The following is a 26,331-nucleotide window of genomic DNA, read 5'->3' on the forward strand; positions in this document are numbered from 1 at the left end:
ATCTTACTGGAAACTGCAGTCCGTTAAACCTCAATGTCTGCATCCTCTCATTTCCCATGCTTAGCCACGTGACTAACCACATGCACAATACGCTTTATTTAAAGAAAGAGTTAAAATATCCTGGTAGTCACTGGTGCAATGCTTTATTTAGCATGAAGTGGGGAAAACAAGGCCTTTGTATTTATAAGTTTGTTGAATTGTCATATAAAAATAAGGATGAACCTTCTGTCCTGTTCACTTTCAATAATGAATCAACAGTTTAAAGTTTACCAATCAGGTTCCATTTAGGGAGATTTCTGAATATACACTTCTGTTGCTGATAAATCGATGCTGCTGCAAAACAAGTGTTGCCAGGGGAACTGGGATATGCATCAACCAACCGTCGGATGCTAACATGGTCAGGTGAGTCCGGTAATGACCAATGACAGGACAGCACTCTCTGCTGTTACTGCAGTGGCAGGATGCTCCCTGGAAAACAGCAAAAGAGAGCTCAGTGAACAAGAAAATAGTGAACCTAAATTAACGTAAGCATAAAATCTAAACTTTTGTGTAAGAGTTTTTCTTACTTGAAGGTCTCAGTCTTAGAGCTCGGCTGAAGTATTTAGGTTGAATTTTACCCTCAGCATCACCTGCAGTCAACAGAACATCATTCTCAGACCAGAAGAACTTGATACCATCTGTAGAGACACATAAAACTAGTGTAAAGCATTGGTTCCTACACATATAGAGTAAAGGTAGATAATTGGACAGCAGCAACTGTGGTTTAATCTTACCAGCCAGTGCTTTGGGGACATCAATAAACACAGCTAGATCACAATCTTTCCTCATGCCTGGTGGGGAAAAAAATAACCCTGTAGTAGAAACCTCCTGACAAGTTTCTCTCCATCAAACTCACACGAGCATACCACTGATGACGCCGTCCTCCCCTGCCAAGCCTCGTGCTAGATGAATGTGTGTCCTCTTCATGCGGCTCAGGCCCTGCTGCTGGATGGAGCTCCAGTTTCTGAGGTAGGAGCCATGAACAGCCTCAGCAGGGCAGTCTGGAGAACCAGCCGTGACCAATTTCAGCTCCAGATCCACAACCTGACCATGGAAGCACAGCCAGGATTGGCACAGATTTACAAAGCCTTCTTAAATCTGGTAAAGAAAGGCATTCTGGTTACTATTGCTTTGTGTTAATAATTAGTCGTGGGCAACTGATTAGTATCAGGGAAAATAGTGACAGAAATGATTAAACTCAAGCCCAGTGAGAGTTTGACTGATCCCATGCTCAGCACAAATGTCAGCAACAAATGGCAGTGTCAACAATTTAAAAGGAAGATGAATTTATATGCATCATAGCCTCCAAGATATTCCCCATTGTTATTGGGCCTAAACCTAACATCAAATGCAAACGCTCGTGCAGGATTTTTCCAGCATCAGTGGGGCATTTGGGAAGGCCTGACTACACATATAATCATTATCAGTCTGCACACATTAAAGACAGCTACTCAACGGAACTCTATTTACATTGATTTATTACATTATTTTGGATCAAATGGAGTTTGTTTTATCATGTTGTAGGACTTTTTCCATGACAAGGATGCAAAGAAATTGACGTAACTTTTTCAAAATAGTCTTTGACTCACTAACACTCTCCCACACATACACATCTACAGTATATAAGGCACAAATTGGGTATTTGACTAAAGCAAAGTCTGCATTTTCTGAGTTGCTTTTTGGTTTTATGTCCCAAAAGTATATAAATCACATTTTTATCATATTTTTTTTAATCATTTGCTGATCAGCAAGAACAAACAAACAAATTAAATATTTACTGAATTCAGCGTCTAGCTAGGGGATAATGCAATATAGCCAATGTGCTGACAAAATCAAGTAAAAGCTTCTCAGAGTTTACAGGTGTTGACATGTCTTACATTTTATAACTCTCATTACCTGTACTGAATGACCCTGATTGGCCCGAATCTGCAGCCGGCCATTCTCTGGGTGGGTACAGAGCTTAAAGCGCTGCTTGTCATTTGTGGCCACAACTCTCTCAACGTCTTCCAATGAGTACGAATGGAACTGCGGGTGAGCCAGGAGATCCTCCACAAACAGGAAGCCGTCTATATGTGAAGAGAGTTGTTATGACTATGGTCAAATTTCCCCTGTGGATGTTACAGCCCTCTGAGCAACAAGTTGTTTGTTTGAGGCACTGATCCAATTTGGCAGCATTTTCTCTACAAATAATCCCAAAACAGCAAAAGGAAGTTCAATATTAAAATTAATAAAAATAAATCTAAGGTCTGCATCTGCTATCAAAATGATGACAACATCATTAAATGGGATCTGTTCATAGGTGAAATTTGTTGTATGGACATCAAAAATATGTACCACCCACTTGTCTAATTGCTTAAAATTGTTCACACTACTTATTTCATATTTAATGCATAAGTCTTTTTGGTGTAACTGGAGTTTTTACCCTTCTTTTTGTTTACATGCAGCAGTGTGACTGTGATTAAGACAACTCTAGGTATTTCACCAGTGAGCTTTGGTGTTTTCTAAGGATGCATTCCGGCATCACATGTAGACAAAACACAATGAATCAAATTTATGAATGATAATAATCAGAGGTTCCTGTAGTTGGTTGGTACTAATCTCTGTACGTCCTAAGACTTTCCCAGTTTCTACATGCCTAAAGGACAACACAGAGGCTCTGATCCTAGGAGCACAAGAAAGGGCTACACAACAAGCTCCATAGAGGCAGGAATCTAGCACAGCTGATAAAGACCAAAGTTGAAGACTGTGCAAAGGTGCTCCAGAGACACTCCAGCACATAGTAGAAAAAGGTAAGATGGTACACCAAGAGACATAACCAAGTGGCTGGGATAGTATACAGGAACATCTGTTCCACATATGGATTAGAAATCCCCAAGTCCTCATGGCAAACACTGCTGAAGGTGCTTGAAAATGGCAGGGCTAAGGCCCTGTGGGACTTCAAGTTCCAGACAGACAAGCAGCTGCTGGCCAACCAAACAGACATAGTGGTGGCTGACAAGGAGCAGATCACCGCAGCTGTGATAGATGTGGCAATCCCAGCGGACAGCAATATCAGAAAGAAGGAACACAAGAAAACAGAAGTACCAACAAACACTGGAGGAGATGCAGAATGTCCAAAGTGATCCCAGCAGTAAAAGGAGCAACAACCCTGAAACTCGACGAGTGGACCAGCAGATTTCAGGCACAACTTCAGTGTAAGTGCTTTTCTGTCTAACATTCACACACATTCATACTCTGATGCATCAGTGTATGAATGTGCCTCAGCAAGATACACACTGGGAGCAACCAGGGATCAAACCACCTAACTTCTGATTAACAGATACACTATGTCCTTATACACTAAGCTACTGGAACTAAGCAATGGCTGTAGCTCAATGTATAATACTGTACCAGCTGACCCTGCTCTGAGTCAGAGCTCCAAATTGTCTTGTTTAAAGCTGCTTCTTCTTATTGTTAAGGAAGCCAAATTTATGTTGGTTTACAGAAATCCCCCTCAGATCTCAGATAATATTGGTATGCATATCCAGCAGGAGACTTTGTGAAGAAAGTATTATACTACAGATACCTGGGTGAATGATATCATTTTCTTTAAAGTTCATATTGGGTACGCAGTAAAAATGTTTATATTGTGTTTTATTTTTTTTAATTTTTTTTTAAAAACTGCCCATCTTAATTTTGCTGTTAGGTAAACATATGTACAGGCTACGTTCTTAAATGTCCTTTATAATGGTGACATTAATTACATGCAGGTTGTCTCTGTGTATCAGGGTCCTTTATGTTTTCAGTACACATCACTTGTCTTGGCCTTTAATAGTGGTAATTTAGGGCTTTTAATGATTTCTTTGAACTGCAGAATGGTTATAGTATGATTTTACTGCCCACATGGACAAGCCAAATGACTTTTGGAGAAAAGCTTTATGCTTAAATGAGACAAAGACTGAGCTAACTGACCACAATCACGAGGTATTTTTTGGAGGTGTAAGTGTGAGGTTTTGATGCTCATTGTAAGTGTTTGTAAACTTCCTACCAAAACTTCATGTAGTAAGAGTCTGTTGTGTGTAACAGCAGGTAATATTATGAAAATTTGCTACATTTTCAAATGAAAACTCCTTTAGAGTCCCTGCTAAATTTACATCCCTACCAGTCTACCCTGCATTATCTGTGTTACCTAGATCTGACTGTAAGTAGTTCACCTGTACCCATTTGCAGACCCATCTGGCTGGCTCCATGGCGAAGTGCATAAGACATGGATTTAGAGAGGCAGACATCTCTGTCCTGGTAGTGGAAAAGGCATCACTTTCAGTAACATACACACACACTGAAATTCAGTTCTAATTTTAGCTGTGGTTTAAATATAGGACCTAGACTTTACCATGCCAAAACCCTCATACTGCCTGTCATACAGCTAATACTATGAGGTATTAAGAAGACGGGAAATTATCCCAATTTAATGGGTCAACTAATTTCATAATTTCTCACCTCTCCACCACGGTGTCCTCTCCTTCCTCTTCCTCTTTTGCCTCTTCCTCCCCCTCCTTTGGCACTGTCCATGAACGCACAGGCAGCTCAGCTTTTCAGACCTCGTTTTGCAGCTGTTGTATGATAAATTTCACTGGTTTTAATTCTGCGAAACGTTGCATAGGATAATATTTGTTGTCAGTGCATTGCGCGCAGCGTTTTGTTTTCTCTCGCTTCCGGTGTGTTCCCGTTCTCCGCTTGCAGGTGGCACTGTGAGGGCAGTGCTCCGGTAATTCGGCACCACAGAGGAAAAGCTGTTTTTTTTTTTCTTTTTCTTTTTTTTTTCTTTTTTTTGTCCTGGAGGAAAACATCACTCAGACAGACAGCTGTTGTCTGAGTGGCTGCAGGTAAGAGAATGTTCAGGACACTCACCAAAAACAATGACGCACTCAAGAATAGAAACGATAGTTTCCGTCCGTGGTAAATAAGAACCTATCAGGTAAAAAGCGGGCTCTAAAGTAGAGACTGTCCGGATACTCCTGGTGCTGGAACTGAACACAGAAGCTGAGCTAACTTGGCTAACTAATGCTAGCATCGTTGAGCTGGGGTTACCTGATTTTCTCGCTGGGCAGCAGGGGGGGATTTCTGAAAAGTGTACGCTTTCAGTCGTGCTTCTTCTTCTCCTGTTTGTGTGACGCGTCCCATGTTACAGATTGAGCTCGTGGATGAAGAGATCTGCCAGCGGACCGAAGAATTCGAGCAGGTCACCATGGAAACCTAATGTTAGCGACGTTAAAGCTGGACGGCTGTTTAAAGTCTTACCTGCCATTAAACAGCGCTGAAAGACGGAAACACGAAGAGTTTGCCGTGAGTCTTTTATCTCTCTCTCTCTCGATATATGGTGATAGCCACTTTAACTTTTTGCCCCAAATAATCAATTTCCAATTTTAAAAATAGCTTCTCTCTTTTTATTTATAGACGTAGCCATTTATTTACTGGTATAATGATATTTTAAAAAAGAAAAAAAACTGCATAACCGTATATAACTGTATAAATCTTGCTCTAGCAATTCTGACCTCGGCATTATCCAGTGTCTGGAAAAGTAATGTATCTTGGTGCAAAATTAGATGAGACATGTAATTATTCTACAGTTATCGTTTATATGGAACAGTGTCAGAAAGCATATAATATATTTTGTTAGTAAGTGTAAGTAATTAGGAAATGTTTGTGTTGTATTTAGCTGTAGTGCCCCCCTATGATTTCTCTACAGGTAGTCTTATAAAATATCATTAGATGTTTATCTAAGCATTAACATTAATTTATCTAAAGAGTACATTTAAAATATCACACTGTTACTGTTTCACCCTAGTCACTCAGAGAAAATAAGTTAATTAACTTATTTAGGTTATTGTGCTTTTTTGTGCATTGGTAACTTGTTGTCTCCCTATAAAGCAGACATGTAATAAATCCTTTATTACACACTGTGATAACTATAATGTGTTTCCAGCTTTGAGGACATTTTAAACATTTTCTAGTGCACAATATTTACCTACGGTTATCGCACAAGTACAGAATCTCTTTTTGTATAATTGTGCTTTGCTTTACTGTATTGTGATTTGAAATAGTTTCATACAGAAGCTTTCACTTGTAGGGGTGAAACACATCTCTCCCTGTCTCTTTTGCTCAGGTGATGGAGTTTCCTCAGCATTCCCAGCAGCTGCTGTCCGCCCTGCGGTCTCAGCGCCAGCGGGGCTTCCTCTGTGACTGCACCGTCCTGGTGGGCTCATCCCGTTTCCTGGCTCACCGGGCTGTTTTGGCCTCCTGCTCGCCTTTCTTCCATATGTTCTACTCAGATTCTCCAGGAGGAAACAGCACCAGCTGCTCTGTCACACTCGACAGTGACATTGTCACATCAGCTGCATTTGGCTTGCTCTTGGACTTTGTCTATGAAGGAGTGCTGCAGCTTGAAGAGTCACCTCCAGTGGAGGACGTATTGGCAGCTGCAAGCTTTCTACACATGAATGAGGTGGTAAGAGTTTGCAAGAGACGGCTGCAGAGACGAGGGCCTCTGGCTGAGGCAGACAGCACACGCTCTGAAGAGAGTGCTGGTTCGAGGAAGGAAATAGAGACACGGAGGGAGGATGAGGGTGACCGTGGAGCAGAGCCCATGGTGGCCATGGCATCAGATCACTCAAATCCAGTCACCATAGCTGCACCACTGTTATCAGCATCCATGGTGGCAGAGAGGAGCCATGTGGAGACTGTGAAGTCTGAACAAAGGACTGGTGGGGGGTCATCAGAGGCACGAGTTCAGACTCCTTTGAGCCCCGATCTCGCCGATACCACCCAGCCAGGCATGGATGGCCCTCCTCTGCCCCCAGGTGGAGAGCTGGTGCAAGGCTTCATCACAGGCCAGTCTGCCCCTGCTCCTGGAGGTCACATCAGGATGGGGGCTGTGCATCAGGGAGAAGGCACCGCACTCTGTAGTCCTTGTAGCACCACTGAGACATGCAGGTAGATAAATTGTTGACTTACAGACAGAAAATAAGGAAAAACAAGAACATTTCAATTGCAGCGTACATTACTTAATTCTGTACTATAATTATTTAGTGTTGTCTTTAATTCAGTTTCATAATCAGATGTTTTTAAGGGTGTAAGGATATACACACACATATATATAAAAAAACAGGAGAAGTAAAGTCAAATCTGATTTCAATACAGCCTTCACTGAGAGGACTTATGATCATTATTTAGATTAAACCATAAGAAATTGAACATTCTTATTTCTTGTTATTAAAAGGCTTTGTATCTTCCTTTTTATTTTTCAGCAGTAACCAGCAGCCTTCCTCCTCGTCCTCTTCTTCTCTGGTCCCAGTGAGCCAGGCTGCTGGTCGCTCACTGGTTGCTGTTCACCAGTCAGAATCCAGTGCACATCCTGATGAACCGCAATTCCCACGCAATGGCTCTTTAGGGGAACCCTCAGTGACTGATGACAGAAGTACATTAGGCAAAAGACAGCAGATGGTTATGTTGATCCAAGCATCAGCTCTGACTTCACGTTTACAATTAAGCGCACCAAAGACGCTGTCCCTGCGTGCGCCTCCACAGATCCGAATTCAGAGTGCCGTATCGCTCCAAACCCAGAACTCAGAATCCCTCGCTGCTGCTCCTCCTCCTCAGAGACAAATGCTTAAAGGACCTGAGGGGGGCACTGGAGCTTCATTTAATACTAAAAATCACCCTCTAATGGGGACAGATAGGAGAGGCAGTGATGGAGAGAATGTGAAAGTCAAAGTGGAGGCCATTGTTATATCAGATGAAGAGCTGGAGGAGGAGAAAGAGGAAAGCAGAGAGAGAGAACCCGTGATGGAAGTTGATGATGACTTTGAAGATGACATCCAGGAAGAAGATCTGAACAGCCCTCAGTTTCTCTCTTCTCACCCACAGGGCTTCTTACAATTGACCTCCCAAACAAATGATTACTCCTTCCCCCTCTCTCCCTCCTCCTCCTCCTCTGGGGCTGGACCTTCCTCCCAGGATGCTTCCTCCTTCACTGGATCCCTCATTCCTCCATCCACATCTCAGCAGCACTCTGACCCTGTTGCATACTTCCAGGAGCTCCAGGACTCTGTAGGAAACTTCGTAGAGGACGTACCAACGTGTGGTGTCTGTGGAAAAACTTTCTCGTGCACCTACACCCTGAGACGCCACGCCATCGTGCACACACGGGAGCGGCCGTATGAGTGTCGCTACTGCTACCGAAGCTACACACAATCGGGCGATCTGTACCGACACATTCGCAAAGCGCATGACCACACGCTGCCAGCCAAACGCAGCAAAGCAGACACAGAGTCCTCTCTGCCAGCGCAGCCACCACCACCACCTCCTCCACCTCCTCCACCTCTTAGCTAACACAGACACCTTTCGCTTCCACAACAAAATGTACAGTATGTACATTTTCTCAAAGACTCCATACTGTTTGGTATGTAATCTGGACCAACCACCTTTCCTCTCTTTATTCTCTTCATAGCTGCCTTCACTTCCTCCTTACTAATCCTCTGCATTTCCTGATTCACTATCTTTTGTCTGTCCTCTTCTCTGATTTTTTTAATTCATCAGCTCCTTAAAGTACTCCTTCCATCTGCTCACCACACGTTTCATTTATCAGTATGTTTCCATCTCTCTTTGTCCTTAATCACTCTAAAGCTGAGTTTGTGGTCCAACAAAGAGAGCGTGTTTGCTGTCCGCTGGCAGTTTGGGGGTTGCCCGTATACCTGCAGAGAGCTCCGTTGTCATATGGAGGCAATGTACAAAGTATGTGGTGCAACTGGTCTGTGAGCCACTGTGCTGTTGTTGATCCGTCAGCATACATACAGCATATATAACATACAAAAGAGCTGAAGTAAAGCAGAGTGTTAAAACTGTAAAAAGTTGTCAACTGCAGCCACTGCCTGTTCTGTATTTTTCACCCTGAATGGAAAGATGTACGCAGACAAACACATTTTTGGGACCAGAAATTAGCCTGCTGCACATATTTTCCAATCTCTAATCATCCAATCAATCTCTGTCTAGCTAATTATTTCCTCAATTTATGAACTTTTATTTCAGGTAATCCTAGACGTATAACCTGTTTTGCCCCAGAAGGTTGGTTCTGTTCATCTGGATGTAGCATTTTCAATGGGAGAATCATTTTGTCACTCACCCAATATCTTCTTCAGTCTCAGCTGACTGCAGGTTTCGCCAACCTTATAAACAGTACATTGTACATTGCACAATAACAGAACAAGCTCACTGAATGAACAATGGGTTGTGAGGTCAGTTCCTTGATCATTAATATGCAAATTGTCCTGACCATTGATCAACAACCACTGATCAAAGACCACTGATCAATGGCCACGAGTACCGTTCACAGAGAGTTGGGGAATGGCTGCAATCACAGCATTGTAAGATGACGAAAGATGTACCGTTTGGCCCCCTCCTCGATTCAGACATGGTCTTTCCCTTTTCACCTAAATGGCCTCCTTGACTCCCCACTCAAAACAGCGTTCCTCCCTGTCCAGGATGTGTACAGCCTCATTATTGAAAGAGTGTCCACTGGCCTGTAGGTGTAAATAAACTGTGGAGTCCTGGCCTGAGAAGTTAGCACTTCTGTGTTGTGCCATCCGCTACATTATATTATATTACTCTGTTTATGTCTATGTTGAAGCATCCTGATGACACCAAGTTTGTGCTCCAGTGGATGATGAGAGTCAAACCTTAAATACCGATCTGTATGCGTAGGTTTACGGTACACATTAGCTTTTAAATGTCCCCCATTACTGATGGAAATCTCACAGTCTAAGAAGGCTAACCTGTCAGTTTTCGTATCCTCCCTGGTGAACTCCATAATGACATCCCTCACCTTATCAACAAAATCCAAGGTGTTCTGGATGCGGTGTTCAGAGCTGTCTACCAATGGGTGAGTTGATCATACAGACAATTGGTCTTAAAGGTGCACCCTGTTTATGTGTCTTCGGTAAACCATACAGACTTAGTGTTGATTCCCCTATAGCTTGTCATATGAGGTCCGGTCAATAGCGTTGTCTTGTTCTAACTGCTTCAGACAATCTACCACCCTCTTCCTGTAGCCACTTCCTGGGTCTCGTTTGAGGGGTTCATAAGTATTTTTGTCACTGAGCAGTGACAACATGTTCTCATGATAGTCTTTCTGGTTTAGCAAGACCGTGCACCTACCCTTGTCTGCCGGAAGGATGATAATATTATTGTCATTACTAAGTGATGTGAGTGCCTTCCTCTCCTTTGCATTGCTGAGGCAGGCTGGAACTCTGTAGTTGTTCTGCTTCCAAGTCTGCAATGTTGTTGTTTCGATTTGCTGTTTCTGTGGCTGTGATCAGTTCCACTAGTGGGATTTGTCTCGGCGTCACAGCAAAGTTCAAACCTTTTGCAAGGATGTTTTTCTCTGGTTGGGTGAGTTGTCTGTCAGACAAATTTTTCACCCACTTGTCCACATCCTCGTTGTTGAAATCTTCTTTCTTCTGGTTGCTGGGGACACTCCTTATTTTGCTGTCGTTTCCGACGCACAACAAGTAAGTCAAATTTCCTTTGTTGTCTGGTCTTAGACATCTCATGCTGTGCTAGACGAACCTTCTTAGTGAATTCAAGCACCTTTTTAAGAGTATTCTCATCTAGAAGCATTGTAAGTCAGCTGAGACTGAAGAAGTCACTTGGATGAGTGACAAAACGTTTCTCCCATTGAAAACGCTACGTTTAGATGAACAGAATCAACCTTTTGGGATTTATTTAACTGGATGATTGAGCATGCATCAAGACCTAACCTGTTTTGGATTCTTTTTTTTAACACACATTACCCAAATCAGTTCTTACCTCCGTAGTTGCCTGTCTAACTTGCATTCATACTTGATTCTGCTTACTTTTAAAATATTAATAGAGTTAAAATTGAAATCAGAGGGTTAAAAGTTCTCTAAAGCACCCTTTTAAACTTACCACACAGTTACCTCGAACAGTAAAGCTCAGTTTACCCACTGGCCAGTGGTGGAAATTAGGACCCGACACTGGCCAAATGTCTGTAACTTTATGAAGTGGTGTGTAAATTTGAACAATGCACAAGCCAGAAAAACAGAAAAAACATTCAATTTGCACTACTGACGCTTTGGGGCAGCAATGCGCATGAGTTGCTGCTAGTCTGCTGTAAATGCCATTATGTGATCCGAGCAGGTACTAAATGGTAAATGGCCTGTATTTGTATAGCGCTTTACTAGTCCCTAAGGACCCCAAAGCGCTTTACACATTCAGTCGTCCACCCATTCACACACTGGTGATGGCAAGCTACATTGTAGCCACAGCCACCCTGGGGCGCACTGACAGAGGCGAGGCTGCCGGACACTGGCACCACCGGGCCCTCTGACCACCACCAGTAGGCAACAGGTGAAGTGTCTTGCCCAACAACACAACGACCGAGACTGTCCAAGCCGGGGCTCAAACCGGCAACCTTCCGATTACAAGGCGAATTCCCAACTCTTATGCCACGATCACCCCTAAAATGTGACGTTGTCAGTATGGTTGGTCGGTAGCGTCCCTCAATGAGTCATGAGAGCGTCACGTTCGCGAAAATTGAAACCACCATTTTTGAAACCCAGCAGCAGGGGAAATGGCTACAAAAACAACTCTGTGGTCCCCAAGTCTGACGAAAAGCCACAGACTGAGCAGCAGGTATATTCTTGCCTCAACGTCCACCTTTTTTTGTAGTGTTCATGTCGCATACTAATGAAGTTGCAGGGTTTTCTGATGCATTGCTGTGATGACAACCACCCAGGTTAGGTACTACTGATTTGTAATGGAAAACCAGTTGATCTGAGTCGAGTCTTGGCGATCCTTGGCGAATCAATCTGAGTAGGTACTAATGGAAAAGGGGGATCTAGAAGAGGGAAGAAAAATCGATCAGTAACACTTGCAATGCGGCGTTATATTTCTGGAGAAAATATAACACCACATTGCAAATGTTACACACAAAAAAGAAAAATCGTGGCTGCTTAAATGTTTGAGTGGCCGAGACAAAATTTTCCACCCCCGCCACTGACTGCCTTTTAAATCTCTCACTTTAAAAATGCTCCACAGATACCCCAACTTTCGTTTCTGGAAATTTGATCCCAATCTTACCCACACATACTGGTATTTCTTTCATTCACAAATCTAATCTGTTTAATGTTCACTGTTGTCTGCTGGAGCCCTGGAACAGATTTGATAGCTGTACTATTGTCTACTCTTTGTAATATTAAGTGACACTTTGCACCCAAGTTTGTAATTTTAAATATCTTCATCATTGTTGCATCAAAGATGTATGTTTGTTAAAATTATCAGAAGAGATGAAAAATATGTCTAAAAATATTAGTCATGTGACATGCTAGACCACTTATGCTTTATTAACTCAAAACAAACACAAAGGTTTTATTTTTTTTATTTGTTAAAGGTGTATGACTGCTCTTTCAGTGCCAGAAACAGTTGATTTTTGTGCCATTTTATAGCACCTAATGTGAGCTCAAACTGTTTTGAAGTCACTTTGTCAATACCTGCCTTGTTTCTTTCTCTTGTTTTCATTTCCTTCCCCTTTATCTCCAATGCAGTAAGTGTCAAATGAGGAACATAAAGTAACTGACCCAGAAATACTGAAGTTGCATCTGAAAATAATGGAAATGGATAAAGGTGTTAAATTAACTTTTTTATTTCCAGTGACCTGCACAGGATTGGATTTTACATTGTAGTTTACTGTAAGTTACGCTCTCAGCTCTGTGCATGTCCGATTGTAACTTCTGCGTCTTATCACCACACATTTCAGACTTTGTTTGACGTTGTTCATCAGATACAATCAAATGTTGTCAAGGAGACAAAACCCTGAACGCTCCTGGCCAACATTTCTTGATTAGCTAACAGGCTGATTAATTTTCATACCAGTTTTACTTCTGTAATTTGACAGAACAGCATAGAGTCTCAAGTGCTTGAAAAGGAGGCAGCTGGACTTCTTTATGTTCTTCTTGCCTCTCATCCAAGATGCTTCATCAGTTCTGAGACAGCTGATTGACAGTCTTAGTGGGGACTGTATCCTTGGAGGTGGACCTGAGGGTCATTTACGCATTTGCGATGAATAGTTTTCAAGCACTTGAAACTACCATGGCCTGAATGACTGAGAACCACCACAGTACCGAGACACTTGAACACATGCAGTTTTCTGCCTTCTGTTTAAACTTTAAGTTAATGTTAAACACTCTTACATTCTCCACCACCTTAAGTGTATTTGTATGACAGCTGCTGTGTGTCGTTATTACCGTACCGTTATCATATCATACTTGCAGTTAATACATATTAGAGGGTTTTATAGTAGCCAGTTTACAGAATCTAAATGTGCCCTTGTGAATAAACAGTGTTGAGTAGAACGTGCCACATGAACATGGTCATTTTTCAGTGAATAAAACATTGCACACTTTGGTCAGTGACTTTTAATTTTCTTTGTTCACTACAAAAAAAAACGTCATTAAAGATATATACAAAGGTTGTGTAACTTATTGCTCTGGAACAGAAACACTTACTGAAAATACTTCTTAAGCCTTCCCATCAGTTATCATGAATAACCAACAAGCAGCACATTTCATATGTAAAATGCTGAGGAGACATCAGGCAGCCTCTTCAGTCTTCTACTGGAGCATGGATCTGTGAAGAGACAAAATATCAGGACAAACCTGCAAATATCTGAAAACATTTCTTTCTGTGTCTTTTGTATTTTCATCAGTTGAATTAAACACGGTTCCTCCACCAAAGAGAATGAGCTTCAACTGAGGTTTTCAGTGCAGTGTAATTTGAGTTTACAAGAAAACATCCAGATTGATTTTCATGAAACCCGGTGAACATGTACTGAATTGCCACAGAAGGAAATGTAATATAGATCCAGGAAATAACTGGTAATTAACTCAGAATAGCAGCTTCAAGCAACAACTAGCATGACATGCTTAATTTCTTGTAGGATGTGATTAAAAGTGACTGAATGGTATATGACCCTGCTCCAAAATACAGCCAAGGGTATCTCAAGCTTGTTTGGGTCATATTTCACCAAAAAAAATGCACATTATTTATGTTAAATGTGATAAATATTAATTACTAGAAGAGAAAGATTGGTTTGGTCTTGGATTAATGGATCCAAGAGGGAAAAAAACAACTCACTGCCTCAGCCAAATCAGGCCAATCCATTGCCATCACAATAGTATCGTCTGAATTAGGAGGTGTTTCCAGGTTCCAGTAGGTCATTTTGTCAAATACAGAGGATACTTTCACTGTCCTGTCCTGAAAACACACATAAACACAAGTTACAAAACCCTCATCTACACATCTGATTTTATGAAATAGTGCTTTGACCCACAACTCCAGTGGTGTTTACCTCCTGGTCTGAGCCGGGTTTGTTGATCTCTTTCAGCACCAGCCCCGTGTAGCCCTGTGGACAGCTGATCTTCTGCCCCTTTAACCCACGTCCCCTGAATGACACCGACTTATCTGCATTGTGAAAGGAAAAAACAAAACAAAGCATTGAGGATTCTTGATGTGTGCTGTGTAATACGCAATTTTCTTTCCTAAAGCACCTACTGATCGCCTCCAGTCTGTCTAAAATGATCCTGTAAGGCTTTAACTCTCATAAGTGTTCGCATACCATCCCACTTTTAAAGTTTTTGAATTGTTTAATTGGTTCTCACTTTTTTTACTATAAAACTAAACTTTCATTACTTACTTAAGTGTTAAACAGCAACTCATTTTAACTAAAAATTCCTGAGAATTATTAAAATCCATTCCACTTTTACCCCCAAAACGAATTAATCATATCAGAAACAGCAGTTATTTAAAAAAGCAGCGAAAAATAGTTTAAAACCAGGATACTGGCAGCTGTTTGCTTTATTTACACATTTAGTGATCTTATATGTCTACATTTTATCTAACCGCTGTGGATTAATCCATATTATCAGATATGAAAAGATTTTGTGTTTACCTTGTTTCTGGTCTTTGGTGGTAGCAGTGAAGTATTGGTTGACCTGTGCTGGCCCATTGTGTTCAATCTCACATGGCATGAGGTGGACTGGAGCTTGCGGTGCCTGTCCCACTGATGATGCACAAAGACGAATAACACTGGAATTACAGGACATCCTGCAGCCAGGAGACAGGAGAAAAAAGAAAGTACATTTTTAGTTTTTAATTTAACCTCAGTCTCTTTTATCAAAGACAGTTTGTAGGTTTACCAGACTAAAAAAAAAAAGGAAAAAAAATTGTATATGTGACAAACTGAGCCACAAAGTTCAGCCTTTAATCTGAATGTTTTTCTGCAATTAAAATAATTTTTCAACTGCAGATGTCACTATAGGTTCACAATAATAGCTTTTTTTGAGCTCTTATGTTTAGCACACCAGTGTACTCAAAAATAAAACAAACAATGAATCATCTGCAATTGATTCAGAACTCATGGTGACTTTAATGTTACTCCACCTGTTTACAGCTTTTTGTGTTGTTCTGCCAGCCTACCTGTCTGACTACCAGTCAACCATAACTGTCTGTCAGACCTTCAGCTATGTAATCCATGCATCACAGCACAGGATGAAACCTTTTGGTGACCAGCTTTCAGTCTGCCTGAGTATCTGAGAGCAGCCAAAAGTAATACTTATTTTAAAACAATTTTTTTTTCTGGCTTTTGATGATAATAGTTATTTGTTGATCTCCATTGTTCATACACAGAATACGACATACTAAAAGTGAGCACATGCATGTTTTCCAAAGAATCCCAGAGAAAAAAAAAATTAATTCCTATTAAAGACCATACAACATGCTATAAAAGTCTTACATTTATTTGAAAGACATATATCTATACCCTTACGTTTCTGCAGTTTTCCAAACGTGAAACGTTAAACGGGATCTTTTCCGGTAAACACCAAACACAGCTTCTGATTGGACAAAACCTTCTTCTTCTACGCTAGAAGTTATTTTGGCGGGTTTTTTCTGCTCAGCCCCAGAATAGCGCCTCCTCCCGGTGAAGCTCGATCACAACGATTTTCTACGGCTTGTAGCTTTTGTGTTTACACCCTTGAACTGCGATCACACTCGCACCTCTAGACATGAGATACTTTGATAAGAGATCTCAATGTTTCATTTAATTATTATTTTTAATATATATATATATATATATATATATACACATGTTAAAATAAGAGACAAAGACAAGACAACACAAAACAGTCTTGAAATGGACTAACAGATAAAGAGGAAGACAGGAGTGTAGCTCTCTGAACGTTCCTAACAGGAGAGGAACAAGATGTGAAATAAAACTAATACAAAGCATGAGAGTAATACAGAGTCTGTTAGAAACATGAATACTAACACTTAACTGAATATCAGAGGCAAAGGAACAAAAGGGGGACCAAGGCATTAAAACAGAAAATACACAGAGGTTGATACAAATAGAAACACTGGGGAGACTATTATCACTACCAGTAATAATACTATTAAAAAGACATGAAGCAGAACACAAGATAACACAAAACTGAAACAAAAAACCCCTGGGGACGACAACGAAACAAAATAGATCAACAATAAATGATCAGTTCAGCAAACAGTTTGATATGATTATCAGTTTCTGCTGGACATAAAACTAATACACAGTTCAGAATATTAGACCTCATGCAGCGGATTAGATCATGAGTTAGCATTTGTTACACTATGGATTCGAACACTGAATATGGACAAATATGTGAGTTTGTAGGCATTATTTCAAGCAGCATCACTAAATAATCTCACATGTCATAGGACACTTTGGAATGTCTCGTACATTCTGAGTATTTTGATGACGTATGTCGCAGTGTTACTGCAGTCTTGTTCAGTTCTGAGAACTCTGCTACAGTTGGCAGCAGCATCTGTCTTAGTGTGGGATGGACTAAATCCTGTCCAATGTGAGCCGGAGAGCCACTAAGGAGAAGTTTCCTGGGGGAGTTTTGCTCATATTGCATAAAATCTGTGTCAAGCCTCCACTGAGGGGACTTCAGGGAAAGAAGAAGACGTTTCCTAACAGCTCACAATTAGCCAGCACAAGCAAGAGGTGAGTTTTTATAGCAGGACAGATAACTGTTGCAGGCATGTTGCATGGGATCCTTTTTTTTCTTGAATACTTTATCAGGATTCACATGAAGAGAAAGTTTTAACTCCCTTCTTCTTTTATGATTTACAGTGTTGTGTAAAATTCTTGAGCTACCCCTCATTTCTTTATATTTAACTTCCAAGGAGCCAAATGTTCTTTTCTGGAGGTTTTTCAAAGTTTTTCAGTCCAGTCTTTGTACCTAACCATTTTCAGAGGAATATTACTTTTTTATTGATCCACTTAACACTGGCATATAAATCATTCAAGCATAAAACACTTTGAACTACTTTAAATCGTATTTTTATGCACAACCTACGTAAAAAAACCCCCCACATATTTTGATACCATTTCTTTAGTTAAATCTATAAAAATGTCAAAGATAACAGTTCCATAGACATAAAATAGCATTTTGGGTTTTTTTTTTTTGCAACAACAAAGGGATTTTCAAAGAGCTGTTAGCTAAAAGCTTGCCATATCTCGTCATGGTGTGCAGTGTCTCCTTAGAAATTTGAGGAAACTGGACAGGTGGAGGACAAAAGAAGAAATGTCATTCCTAAAAAATAAAACTACAGAGGATCTGAGAGAAAAGCCATTCTTAAGGAACATTGGGAACATGCTGAGGAATGCCAAATTACACAAGAGCTAGACTGAAAAGTGTGTACAGCCATCTGCAAATCACAGTGGAGGCTCTATCATTGTTTGGGCTGCATTTCAGTCAGTGGTTTTGGAGATCTTATCAAAACGGATGAAATTATGAACACAGAAAAATACCATCAGACTTTGATTCACCACTGAATATTATCTGGAAAGAGACTAATTGGCAACGCATAACAATGATCCCAAACACACTGCCAGTGCAGTAAAAGCACACCTGGATAGACAAACACACACACAACTATCAGTGATGCTGCCTCCCCAGAGCCCGGACATCAACACTGTTGAAGCAGTGTAGGATTGTCTTCACAGAAAATTTCTACAAGCTCTGTGAAAGTTTTATTTGCATTATTTAATGTGTTTCTTTGTATATTTCCAGATGTTTCAGTAAATCATAAGATCTATTTCCCTTTATATCCTTTTATTTAAATATAAACAAATAAGGGGCGGCTCAAGACTTTTGTACTGATTTAGCACTGAAAGTGAAAACTAAACAGCTTAATTTTACAAATATTTCCTGTCTACTGAGGAGTAAACATAAATACCATTACTTCAGCCACATTGATCACAATACACCCCTACTGATGGAAAAATTTGAGTTCTTTTCTTTGTCTTTAGACTCATGTATTACAATCAGTCTGGCAGTTGACTGTTGACACAGTTCGAGTCATCTGATATGAAAGAACTCTGCGTGTGACTGTGATTGGACTCAGCGGTTTTGCAGATCTCGGTAACATGAATGCGAAGGCTTGTGCCGAAACATCATAACATCATCAGCCGCACTGAGGGTCTGGGACTGAATGAAATGCTCAGTGTGTCTGTATTTCAGGAAAATGTGAAGCAGATGACGTCTCAGATAACACTGAAACATTTTCAGACTCACAAATGTGGATCTTAACTTGCTTTAGCTGAGTCCATATGAGTCCTTATTTCCAAAAAATAACCTTTATGAATGTGTTTTATTAACCTTCACTGCTTGTTTGGTTTTTAGATTTAATGGAGCGACAAAGCAACTTGCATTCACAAGATGATGCAGAACCATCAGTCCTTATTGGTCGGGCGCTGGTGAAGCTCCAGCGCGCTGTATTCATTGCGATGTCACGGGCCCGGCAGAGACTCGTACAGCTCTCAATTGTGTTCTCATTTGTCTTCCTCCTCCTGTGGATCGCTGCATTTCTATACGGGACTTTCTACTACTCTTACATGCCCAAGGCAACTTTTTCTGCACCTGTGAACTACTACTACAGGTGTGTATGTCAAGTACCATCCAGCTTCTGTTTCTGTGGTCCGTTCTTTCTCATTTATTCATGTTTTAATCTCCAGGACAGACTGTGAATCTCCAGCTTCGTTTTTGTGCTCTTACCCAATGGCCAACATCTCTCTGATCAGAAATAAAAAACATGTAAGTTCATCAGTTTACTCCATGCAGGGGACTTATTAGGCTTTTCTTTATTTTCTTTCGTGTATATAGATGCTAATCCCATAATAAATATGTCCAAAGTCTTCAGAGGAAGAAAGTGGTCCTGAATGGGGAGGGGAGTGGGGAGGAACTAAAAGGGCTTGTTTCAGACAGTGAATTCATTTTAAACAGTGAATCATGCAAAGCCTCACTAGTAGACTCTAAAAATAAAAATATATGGCTGGAAATAAGCATCATTGTTCCCCTATAGACATTCATTCATATTATATATATGTATACATTTATATGCATTCCAAGAATACTGATATGTTTTTTGTAATGTATATCCAGGTGCTGACATTCGGCCAGCCCTATCGGATGGCTTTGCAGCTGGAGATGCCGGATTCCCCAGCCAATCGGGAGCTGGGGATGTTTATGATTAAAACAACCTGTTTCTCTCAGGATGGAGAGCAAGTGGCCTCCTCTGCTCGCTCTGTAAGCTGCACTCATACTCACTCAGCACCAGCGCATCTACATGCAATCAAATAGTGTACCTTTAACAGATACTCCAGTGATTCACTGCTGCACTGCTGTGTGTTTCTCAGGGAAAACAACAGCTGTCTGCCTCCAGCTCTCGCTTTGTGAGTACAGTGCTGATGCATGCTAACCCTTTTAATCACACAACCTGCTCAGAGCCAGATTAGAGCTGCTTATGGGAGGTCTTCCACTGTATCAGGTCATCCCAGTGCTAAGGTTAATGAGATGACAGGACAAAGATGTGACATGACAGCTTAGAAATACATGATGAATATGTGACATCGAGCGTTTGATTCAGCACCGGTACTCAAACTCTAAAGCATTAAAAAAAAAAAATTAACAGAAGTAAATTATAAGAGTTTTGTTTTAATTGTTTACACATCTCCATAATTTCTAGATGCATGTGTCTAATTTACAAAAAACCCTGGTAAGTTAATCCACAACCACCCTGAACAGCCTATTGGTTCATGGGTGTAGTATAAACTCATGAGCATCTGAGCCTGCATCCGTAATACTTTCTTTAAATTTCATCACTAAAGACCTTTTGCACCGATTTGCACATTTGTAAGAAAAGAGCAAAATGAATTCATCCCAGAGTCTGGATAATAATGTGTGCACTGTAAGTGAAAGATATTGTGCTGTGCTGTTGTGGTCAGAGCATACTGCGATACCGCTCAGACCTGCTGAGGACGCTGGGAACGCTGCTGTTCCTCCCGGCCTTTTTGACTGGAGCAGCCGAGCAGAAACAAGTGCTGGAGGTGGAGCTCTTCTCAGACTTCACAGACAACCCAGTGAGTCCTGCATATATAGATGTTAGATAAAAAGGGACTAGGGAGCAATAAGCAGGACAGGGATACAGAGGAACACATGTTAATACGGAAACAGCAGGTCAATATTTAACTGACACTTAATTAACAAGTTTATTTTCCCTCCCTGTTCAGTATGCTCCCTCAGTCACGGCTGTCATCGAGATCATGTCGAGCAAGGTGCAGATATATTCATCTGACCTCTACATTCATGCTCATTTCACTGGCATAAGGTGAGAATTACCCACATAATGCACACATTTGCTTGAAAAAGAAGAACATGTTGTAACGTTTAAACCTCCTCCAGGCCCCTCTGTGTACTCAGATTGCAGGATTCTAATCACTATTTTAGAAAATTGCTTCGACACAGAAGGAATCATACCCAGAAGATTACCCTGGTACTAAAATGTAGGCAAAAAGGAGAGCTTTCAGGTGCTTTCAGACACTCAAAAGTTTACCCAAAATGTACAAAATGGATGATAAAATATCCACCAATGTTGATGCTCAACATTGGTGATAGAATATTTGGAGGTGACACGTTGAGTAGCTGGACTAAAAAGAATGAAAAGATCAAAACTATGGTTTTCTGTCCTAAAAATGTCATGTGACTGTGTCTGTGCTGAAGTTTTTGATCCATTCATATGTACCTCGAGGCTTTCTTCCAGGAAAATGTTTATAGTATGAAGGCAAAATTTTGAATGGCTCATTAAATATACTGAAGTTATTGTACAAAAGAACCCCAGCTGACTCTGAGCGCGTTAGCAAGAACTTTTGATTATTAGAAGTTTGATTATTTATGGAATATAAATGTTTTGGGTTTTTTTTCCTGTGACCAACTGTCAGAATATGGCATTTTGTGAGATTTTCCTCAAGATCATGGGTCGGTTACTTGACAGAGATATAACAATGATAAGCCAAGGCACCAGTGGCTCTGCTTTCACTCGTGGTTCATGAGGAATGAAGCAGAACTCACATTCAGCTCAATAACGCCACAATAAATGGAATAGAAATATGATGTGGACTTGAAAGATGCACACATTTCTCAGAAGTGGCTCTGAAAAACTTGAATACAATAGATGAAATGATGAGATGAGATGAAATCACTTCAGGTAGCAGTGATCCTCATCTTTGTTAATCAGCTGCCAAACTCAATGACCCCAGGTCCCCCACTTTGGCCCAGTCCCAGTGACCACACTCAGAGACATCCAGACTTTGAGAATCATTACTGCTAAGTCTTTGAGAGCCATCATGCATTTGAGGTGTCTCTGGCAGACAGTTTGAGTACTTTTTGTCATGGTTCTGGCTCAGGTTACCCAGAGTTTCTTGGACCTTTGAAGTTTTGAAGTTGTATTGAATTATTTCTTCTTTGTGATCCCCGGTTTGTTTAAAGTTTTTATTCACTTCATGTATTCTTGTATTTAGTTTTATTTATTTATTTATTTATTTATTTATTTATTTATTTATTTATATATTTTTAGAAAGAGGGGCAATACATATTAATGAACATTTTAACAAATGTAAATATGCCAGATTATAGTCTTGGGCTAATTTCCATCTGCAGACCCTCTGGCAGGTTGGTGTTAAACACAAGTTAGTAAAAACATACAGAGACACTATTTACAGGTCATGTGACAAGGACAAAAACAGTCATCACATTATACTAGAACAAACAATGACAAGAAGAGTGGACACAGAGGACAGTATAGATAACAATAATGGAAACACATCAATTATATTGCACAAACCCCAGTATTGCACATGCCCTGACTGTCGTGATACTGCGTTCACCTATTGCACTAACAGTTGTTTCCCTTTTTGTAATACACTCCTTTGCTCCTAGTTTTTAAGTAGCTTCATTGTTTTGCACTTCTTTGTCCCTCATATTGATGTGTCTGCATTTTCCCAATGTAGTTTTATTTTGGGAGTTGTGTTCCTTGTTTGTTGCTTTGAGTTGTTGCCTCCTATATATAAAAAAACACCCAGCACGCCCCTGCGGGCGGTTTATCCTTCAAGCTCGGGTCCTCTACCAGAGGCCAGGGAGCTTGAGGGTCCTGCGCAGTATCTTAGCTGTTCCCAGGACTGCGCTCTTCTGGACAGAGATGTCCGATGTTGTTCCCGGGATCTGCTGGAGCCACTCGCCTAGCTTGGGAGTCACCACACCTAGTGCTCCGATTACCACGGGGACCACCGTTACCTTCACCCTCCACATCCTCTCGAGCTCTTCTCTGAGCCCTTGGTATTTCTCCAGCTTCTCGTGTTCCTTCTTTCTGATGTTGCTGTCATTCGGAACCACTACATCGATCACTACAGCCGTCTTCTTCTGTTTGTCTACCACCACTATGTCCGGTTGGTTAGCCACCACCATTTTGTCCATCTGTATCTGGAAGTCCCACAGGATCTTGGCTCGGTCATTCTCCACCACCCTTGGGGGCGTCTCCCATTTTGACCTCGGAACTTCCAGGCCATATTCGGCACAGATGTTTCTGTACACTATGAGCTTGTATATAGATATATATATATATACATATAGTTGCTGGCTTCCTCATTGTCCTAGTCAGAGTCTCAGTTCACTTCCCCCTAACATATCCCAGGTCCTGTGCTCCATTTTCCTAGTGTTTATTCCCACTCTATGCTACTGTAAGAAGTTTTTCTGTTGCTTTTTCTATTTTGGTCTCTGTTTAGTCTGCACTACACATTCAGGACACTTTTTCCTCAGATTTATCTAATATTTACCCGTTGCCTTACCAGATACTTGCTGTACTACTTCCCCATCATATCAGCCATTGTCGGCGTCTCCAGCAACTTCATCTTCCTCAGTTTCATCTTCATCTTCAGCTACATGAGGCTGCTGTTTCAAGTGAAACCACAGCGGGTGAGAAGAGAGGCCCATGACTGCAAACAGACAGGGCTCTAAACTTGAATTATCAGATTTTTCCTTCCTGGTCATACTCACCTGTCACTGAGTTCCTTGTTGCTTACAGTTCAGAATGAATGGGACAGAGGAGAACAACCAGCAAGGGGAGGGAAGAGCTGTCCCTGCAGGTACATTATTATTTATGTTAATGCATGTTTAAACTAACTGGATCAGTTCAAGAGTGTGATCTACTGTGTTTGACTGCTGGATCAAATTCTTTGACAGGCACTGCAGAAATGCTGGGTCCCTTCCATCAAAATCCCACAGACGTGAGACAGGAGGAGCCACATTTTCACGTTGGAAATGGCACAGAGCAGCAAAACAGAGATACAATTGGTCAGGGAGAAATAAACGAAACAGAAGCAGCCTGAGGCGAATGATAAAGGAGGAGGAGAATGTGTGAAGAACAATCACAATAGTGTGATGTAAAGATGAATATTTAAGGCCAATATGTGGTTGAAAATGATGAAGATAATCAATTTTACGTAAAAGCCGCAAAGTAACCCTGTCATTATGAGAAAAAGAAGGTGCAGTTTCATTTCTTGGGAATATGTTAGACTGAAAAAAATATATATGGTTTTATTCATTTGAGTATTTATAGGCACCACAAATAAGTCACTTGCAAATGTCTTTATACTCGAAACAAAAAGACATTTGCTCTGATGTAAAATAACACATAATTACAATGATCATAAATGTTGTAGTTTCTGGTTAACACTAATTGTACAGACAAGAGGGGCAAGGCAGGGTTGGTTTGGAGATGTGCAGAGGAGGAATAGTGGATATACTGGACAAAGATGGAGGTGCCAAGCAGGAAGAAAAGAGAAAGATCTCAGAGGAGGTTTATGGATGTAGTGAATGGCAGAGGGATAGTTTGAGGTGGAGGCAGATGATGCCCTGAGGCAACCTCCAAAGGTAGAAACTGAACATGACTGAAAGAAGTAAAAGAAGTTACCTAAACAGCCATCACCCCTGTGTTTCAGTGGCACATTAATGCAAGATTTTTATGTTAATTTACACTTAGATAAAATCTTTTCCAAATACGTCAGTGCAGCTGAAAGCTGTTTTTTTAGTTTTGGGAGGGGTTTTAAATACAAGTAATTCATTTAGCTGGTTGACTACTTGAAGCATTACCATTAAAAAAATACCTTTTTTTTTCAAACTGAGCATTCTTGTTCTAAGAAATGAGGACTATTTAATGTGAAAATCAAAATCAGTGATGCTTTTATACACTGGTGTTTGCTACTTCTTTCACATAACAGCCTGAACTGGCTCTAACCAGAATCGAAACAATGTGGGAAACTCCAGTGAACAACTGAGAATGAGGACAAGTACGTTTAAAACAGATCTCAAATTTTACAAACGAAAACTTCACAGATCAACTCAACGGATAACTTCTTTAAATCCACACATAAAACAGCAGAAACATCAGCAGCATGAAGCTGGGGGGACAGCATGCCAGAAATGGCCCAAGACAGAGTCAAACCCCAGCTCCTGCAGTAGCCTTTCAGATTATTGGTTGTCTGCTCAACACAGTGAGCCAAACGGTTACCCCACTGCAAGTTTTTTAAGCAATAGTTGCAAAAAAAAAAGAAAAGAAAAGAAAGTCACACCGTGTCTCCTTAGCTTGGGACAATTACATCCATCAACATGCACTTATTGGAAAGTTTATTGGTTACACTTTGTTAGTTCCAGGTTGGATCTCTTTTCAGAGCTGCCTTAATCCAACAAGATATCGGACACATCCTTCTGAGATTTTGTTCTATATTGACATGCTAGCATCACACAGTGGTGTAAATCTCCCGTTCCAGCACATCTCAAATATGCTTAATTGGATTGAGATTTAGTCACTGTGGAGGCCATTTGAGTACAGTGAACTCATTGTCATGTCCAAGAAACTATTTTAAGATTATGTGATCTTTGTGACAAGGTGTGTTATTCTGCTGGAAGCAATGATCAGAAGATGGTTATACTATGGTCACAAATGGGTCGACATGGTCAGCAACAATAGCTCTATAGGCTGTAGCATTTTAAGCAATGCTCAGTTGTTACTAAGGTGCCCAACGCATGCCAAGAAAATATCCCCCACACAACCACCACCCTGGACTGTTGTTACAAGGCATAATGGATTTAACTTTTCATGTTGTTTATGCCAAACCTGGTGTGGTCTTCTGCTCTTGTAGCCCATCTTCTTTAAAGTTGAGGTGTTCTGTGTTTGGTAATGCTCTTCTGTATGAGCGGTTATTTGAGTGGCTGTTGCTTTCCTATCAGCTCAAGCCAGTCTGTGACCTCAACAAAGCATTTTCACGTAGACAACCACGCCACATTTAAAGTCACTGAACTCACCAGTGTGTGAACTTCAGCAGGTTGTGTTGACCATGCCTTGTTGCTATGTGATTGGCTGATTAGATAAGTGTGAAAATGAGCAGTTGAGGCTTTTCTAACAAAGTGGTCAATGGGTTTATTTCAAAGTAATATGTACTTATAACAATATACATGAAATCTATTATACATAATAACTGTCTAGAATTTCTCTTTTCATTAAGCTGTGAAATGTTGGACTGTGGAGCTGTTTCTTTTGTTGTAAGTCTCATGTATGGTGAAAAGAAATTTTGAAAAACAACAAAGCGAACTTTGCATCTTTTTCTTATTACACAAATAATACTTTTTTTTTCATTTATTCACTCGAATGCTGTGTAACTATTTAAATAAAACACTGTAAAACACATTCATTATTGGAGGGAGGACACCGTATTCCTGGATGTCCTCTTGCCAGTGGCACTCTTGGCCAAATTCCAGCAGCTGTCCCTGAATAAAGCTCTGGAAACTTAACAACGTCACTGCATGCAAA

At 40.7% G+C, this 26,331-nt stretch overlaps 4 protein-coding genes across 12 annotated transcripts; 2 read left to right on the forward strand and 2 right to left on the reverse strand.

The window, feature by feature from the left end:
* Positions 1–118: 118 nt before the first annotated feature.
* On the reverse strand, positions 119–5,247 carry trpt1 (tRNA phosphotransferase 1). Of its 5 annotated transcripts, none has more exons than XM_031750312.2 (8): positions 5,110–5,247; positions 4,519–4,631; positions 4,233–4,314; positions 1,936–2,105; positions 906–1,083; positions 774–830; positions 567–677; positions 119–468 (listed from the first exon to the last, which is right to left on the reverse strand). In XM_031750312.2, exons 2-8 carry the CDS (start codon positions 4,588–4,590, stop codon positions 446–448), a joined length of 693 nt encoding a protein of 230 aa, XP_031606172.1. In that variant the 5' UTR covers positions 4,591–4,631; positions 5,110–5,247; the 3' UTR covers positions 119–445. The 5 variants fall into 5 exon arrangements, with proteins under 5 accessions (XP_031606172.1, XP_039475150.1, XP_039475158.1 ...); XM_039619216.1 differs by lacking the exon at positions 5,110–5,247 and adding an exon at positions 4,930–5,061; XM_039619224.1 differs by lacking the exon at positions 5,110–5,247 and having other exon boundaries at positions 4,239–4,314.
* On the forward strand, positions 5,236–9,405 carry zbtb3 (zinc finger and BTB domain containing 3). 2 transcript variants are annotated; one of them, XM_031750201.2, is made up of 3 exons: positions 5,236–5,364; positions 6,185–7,011; positions 7,326–9,405. In XM_031750201.2, the coding sequence occupies exons 1-3, from the start codon at positions 5,278–5,280 to the stop codon at positions 8,407–8,409; spliced, it is 1,998 nt and encodes a 665-aa protein (XP_031606061.1). In that variant the 5' UTR covers positions 5,236–5,277; the 3' UTR covers positions 8,410–9,405. The 2 variants fall into 2 exon arrangements, with proteins under 2 accessions (XP_031606061.1, XP_039475115.1); XM_039619181.1 differs by having other exon boundaries at positions 7,329–9,405.
* Positions 9,406–13,493: 4,088 nt separating this feature from the next.
* rnaseh2c (ribonuclease H2, subunit C) lies at positions 13,494–16,000 on the reverse strand. Of its 4 annotated transcripts, none has more exons than XM_031749510.2 (5): positions 15,917–16,000; positions 15,041–15,195; positions 14,441–14,553; positions 14,227–14,346; positions 13,494–13,719 (listed from the first exon to the last, which is right to left on the reverse strand). In XM_031749510.2, the coding sequence occupies exons 2-5, from the start codon at positions 15,192–15,194 to the stop codon at positions 13,696–13,698; spliced, it is 411 nt and encodes a 136-aa protein (XP_031605370.1). In that variant the 5' UTR covers position 15,195; positions 15,917–16,000; the 3' UTR covers positions 13,494–13,695. The 4 variants fall into 4 exon arrangements, with proteins under 4 accessions (XP_031605370.1, XP_039475189.1, XP_039475172.1 ...); XM_039619255.1 differs by having other exon boundaries at positions 15,911–15,977; XM_039619238.1 differs by having other exon boundaries at positions 15,884–15,971.
* A 1,057-nt stretch (positions 16,001–17,057) lies between these two features.
* Positions 17,058–26,322, forward strand: LOC116319963 (seipin). The gene is made up of 10 exons (XM_039619298.1): positions 17,058–17,131; positions 18,816–19,071; positions 19,148–19,226; positions 19,575–19,718; positions 19,829–19,864; positions 20,417–20,551; positions 20,702–20,799; positions 23,315–23,438; positions 23,548–23,608; positions 23,706–26,322. Exons 2-10 carry the CDS (start codon positions 18,821–18,823, stop codon positions 23,849–23,851), a joined length of 1,074 nt encoding a protein of 357 aa, XP_039475232.1. The 5' UTR covers positions 17,058–17,131; positions 18,816–18,820; the 3' UTR covers positions 23,852–26,322.
* Positions 26,323–26,331: the final 9 nt, after the last annotated feature.

This window comes from Oreochromis aureus, linkage group 2, assembly GCF_013358895.1.
Source record: "Oreochromis aureus strain Israel breed Guangdong linkage group 2, ZZ_aureus, whole genome shotgun sequence".
In the NCBI taxonomy this organism is placed as follows: Eukaryota; Metazoa; Chordata; class Actinopteri; order Cichliformes; family Cichlidae; genus Oreochromis; species Oreochromis aureus.

Bases quoted from the DNA above. Each gene is read 5' to 3' on its own strand.
- trpt1 (XM_031750312.2), bottom strand. From the start codon at position 4,590: ATGGACAGTGCCAAAGGAGGGGGAGGAAGAGGCAAAAGAGGAAGAGGA. The intron at 4,315-4,518 runs GTGAGAAATTAT...TTCCACTACCAG, and splicing joins GAGGACACCGTGGTGGAGAG to GACAGAGATGTCTGCCTCTC. The intron at 831-905 runs GTATGCTCGTGT...TTTCCCCACCAG, and splicing joins GGAGGACGGCGTCATCAGTG to GCATGAGGAAAGATTGTGAT.
- zbtb3 (XM_031750201.2), top strand. From the start codon at position 5,278: ATGTTAGCGACGTTAAAGCTGGACGGCTGTTTAAAGTCTTACCTGCCA. The intron at 5,365-6,184 runs GTGAGTCTTTTA...TCTTTTGCTCAG, and splicing joins GGAAACACGAAGAGTTTGCC to GTGATGGAGTTTCCTCAGCA. The intron at 7,012-7,325 runs GTAGATAAATTG...TTTATTTTTCAG, and splicing joins AGCACCACTGAGACATGCAG to CAGTAACCAGCAGCCTTCCT.
- rnaseh2c (XM_039619238.1), bottom strand. The intron at 14,347-14,440 runs GTAAACACCACT...GTGTGTTTTCAG, and splicing joins AACCCGGCTCAGACCAGGAG to GACAGGACAGTGAAAGTATC. The intron at 13,720-14,226 runs GTGAGTTGTTTT...GTCTCTTCACAG, and splicing joins GGCCTGATTTGGCTGAGGCA to ATCCATGCTCCAGTAGAAGA.
- LOC116319963 (XM_039619298.1), top strand. From the start codon at position 18,821: ATGGAGCGACAAAGCAACTTGCATTCACAAGATGATGCAGAACCATCA. The intron at 19,865-20,416 runs GTGAGTACAGTG...TGTTGTGGTCAG, and splicing joins CTGCCTCCAGCTCTCGCTTT to AGCATACTGCGATACCGCTC. The intron at 20,800-23,314 runs GTGAGAATTACC...TTGCCTTACCAG, and splicing joins GCTCATTTCACTGGCATAAG to ATACTTGCTGTACTACTTCC.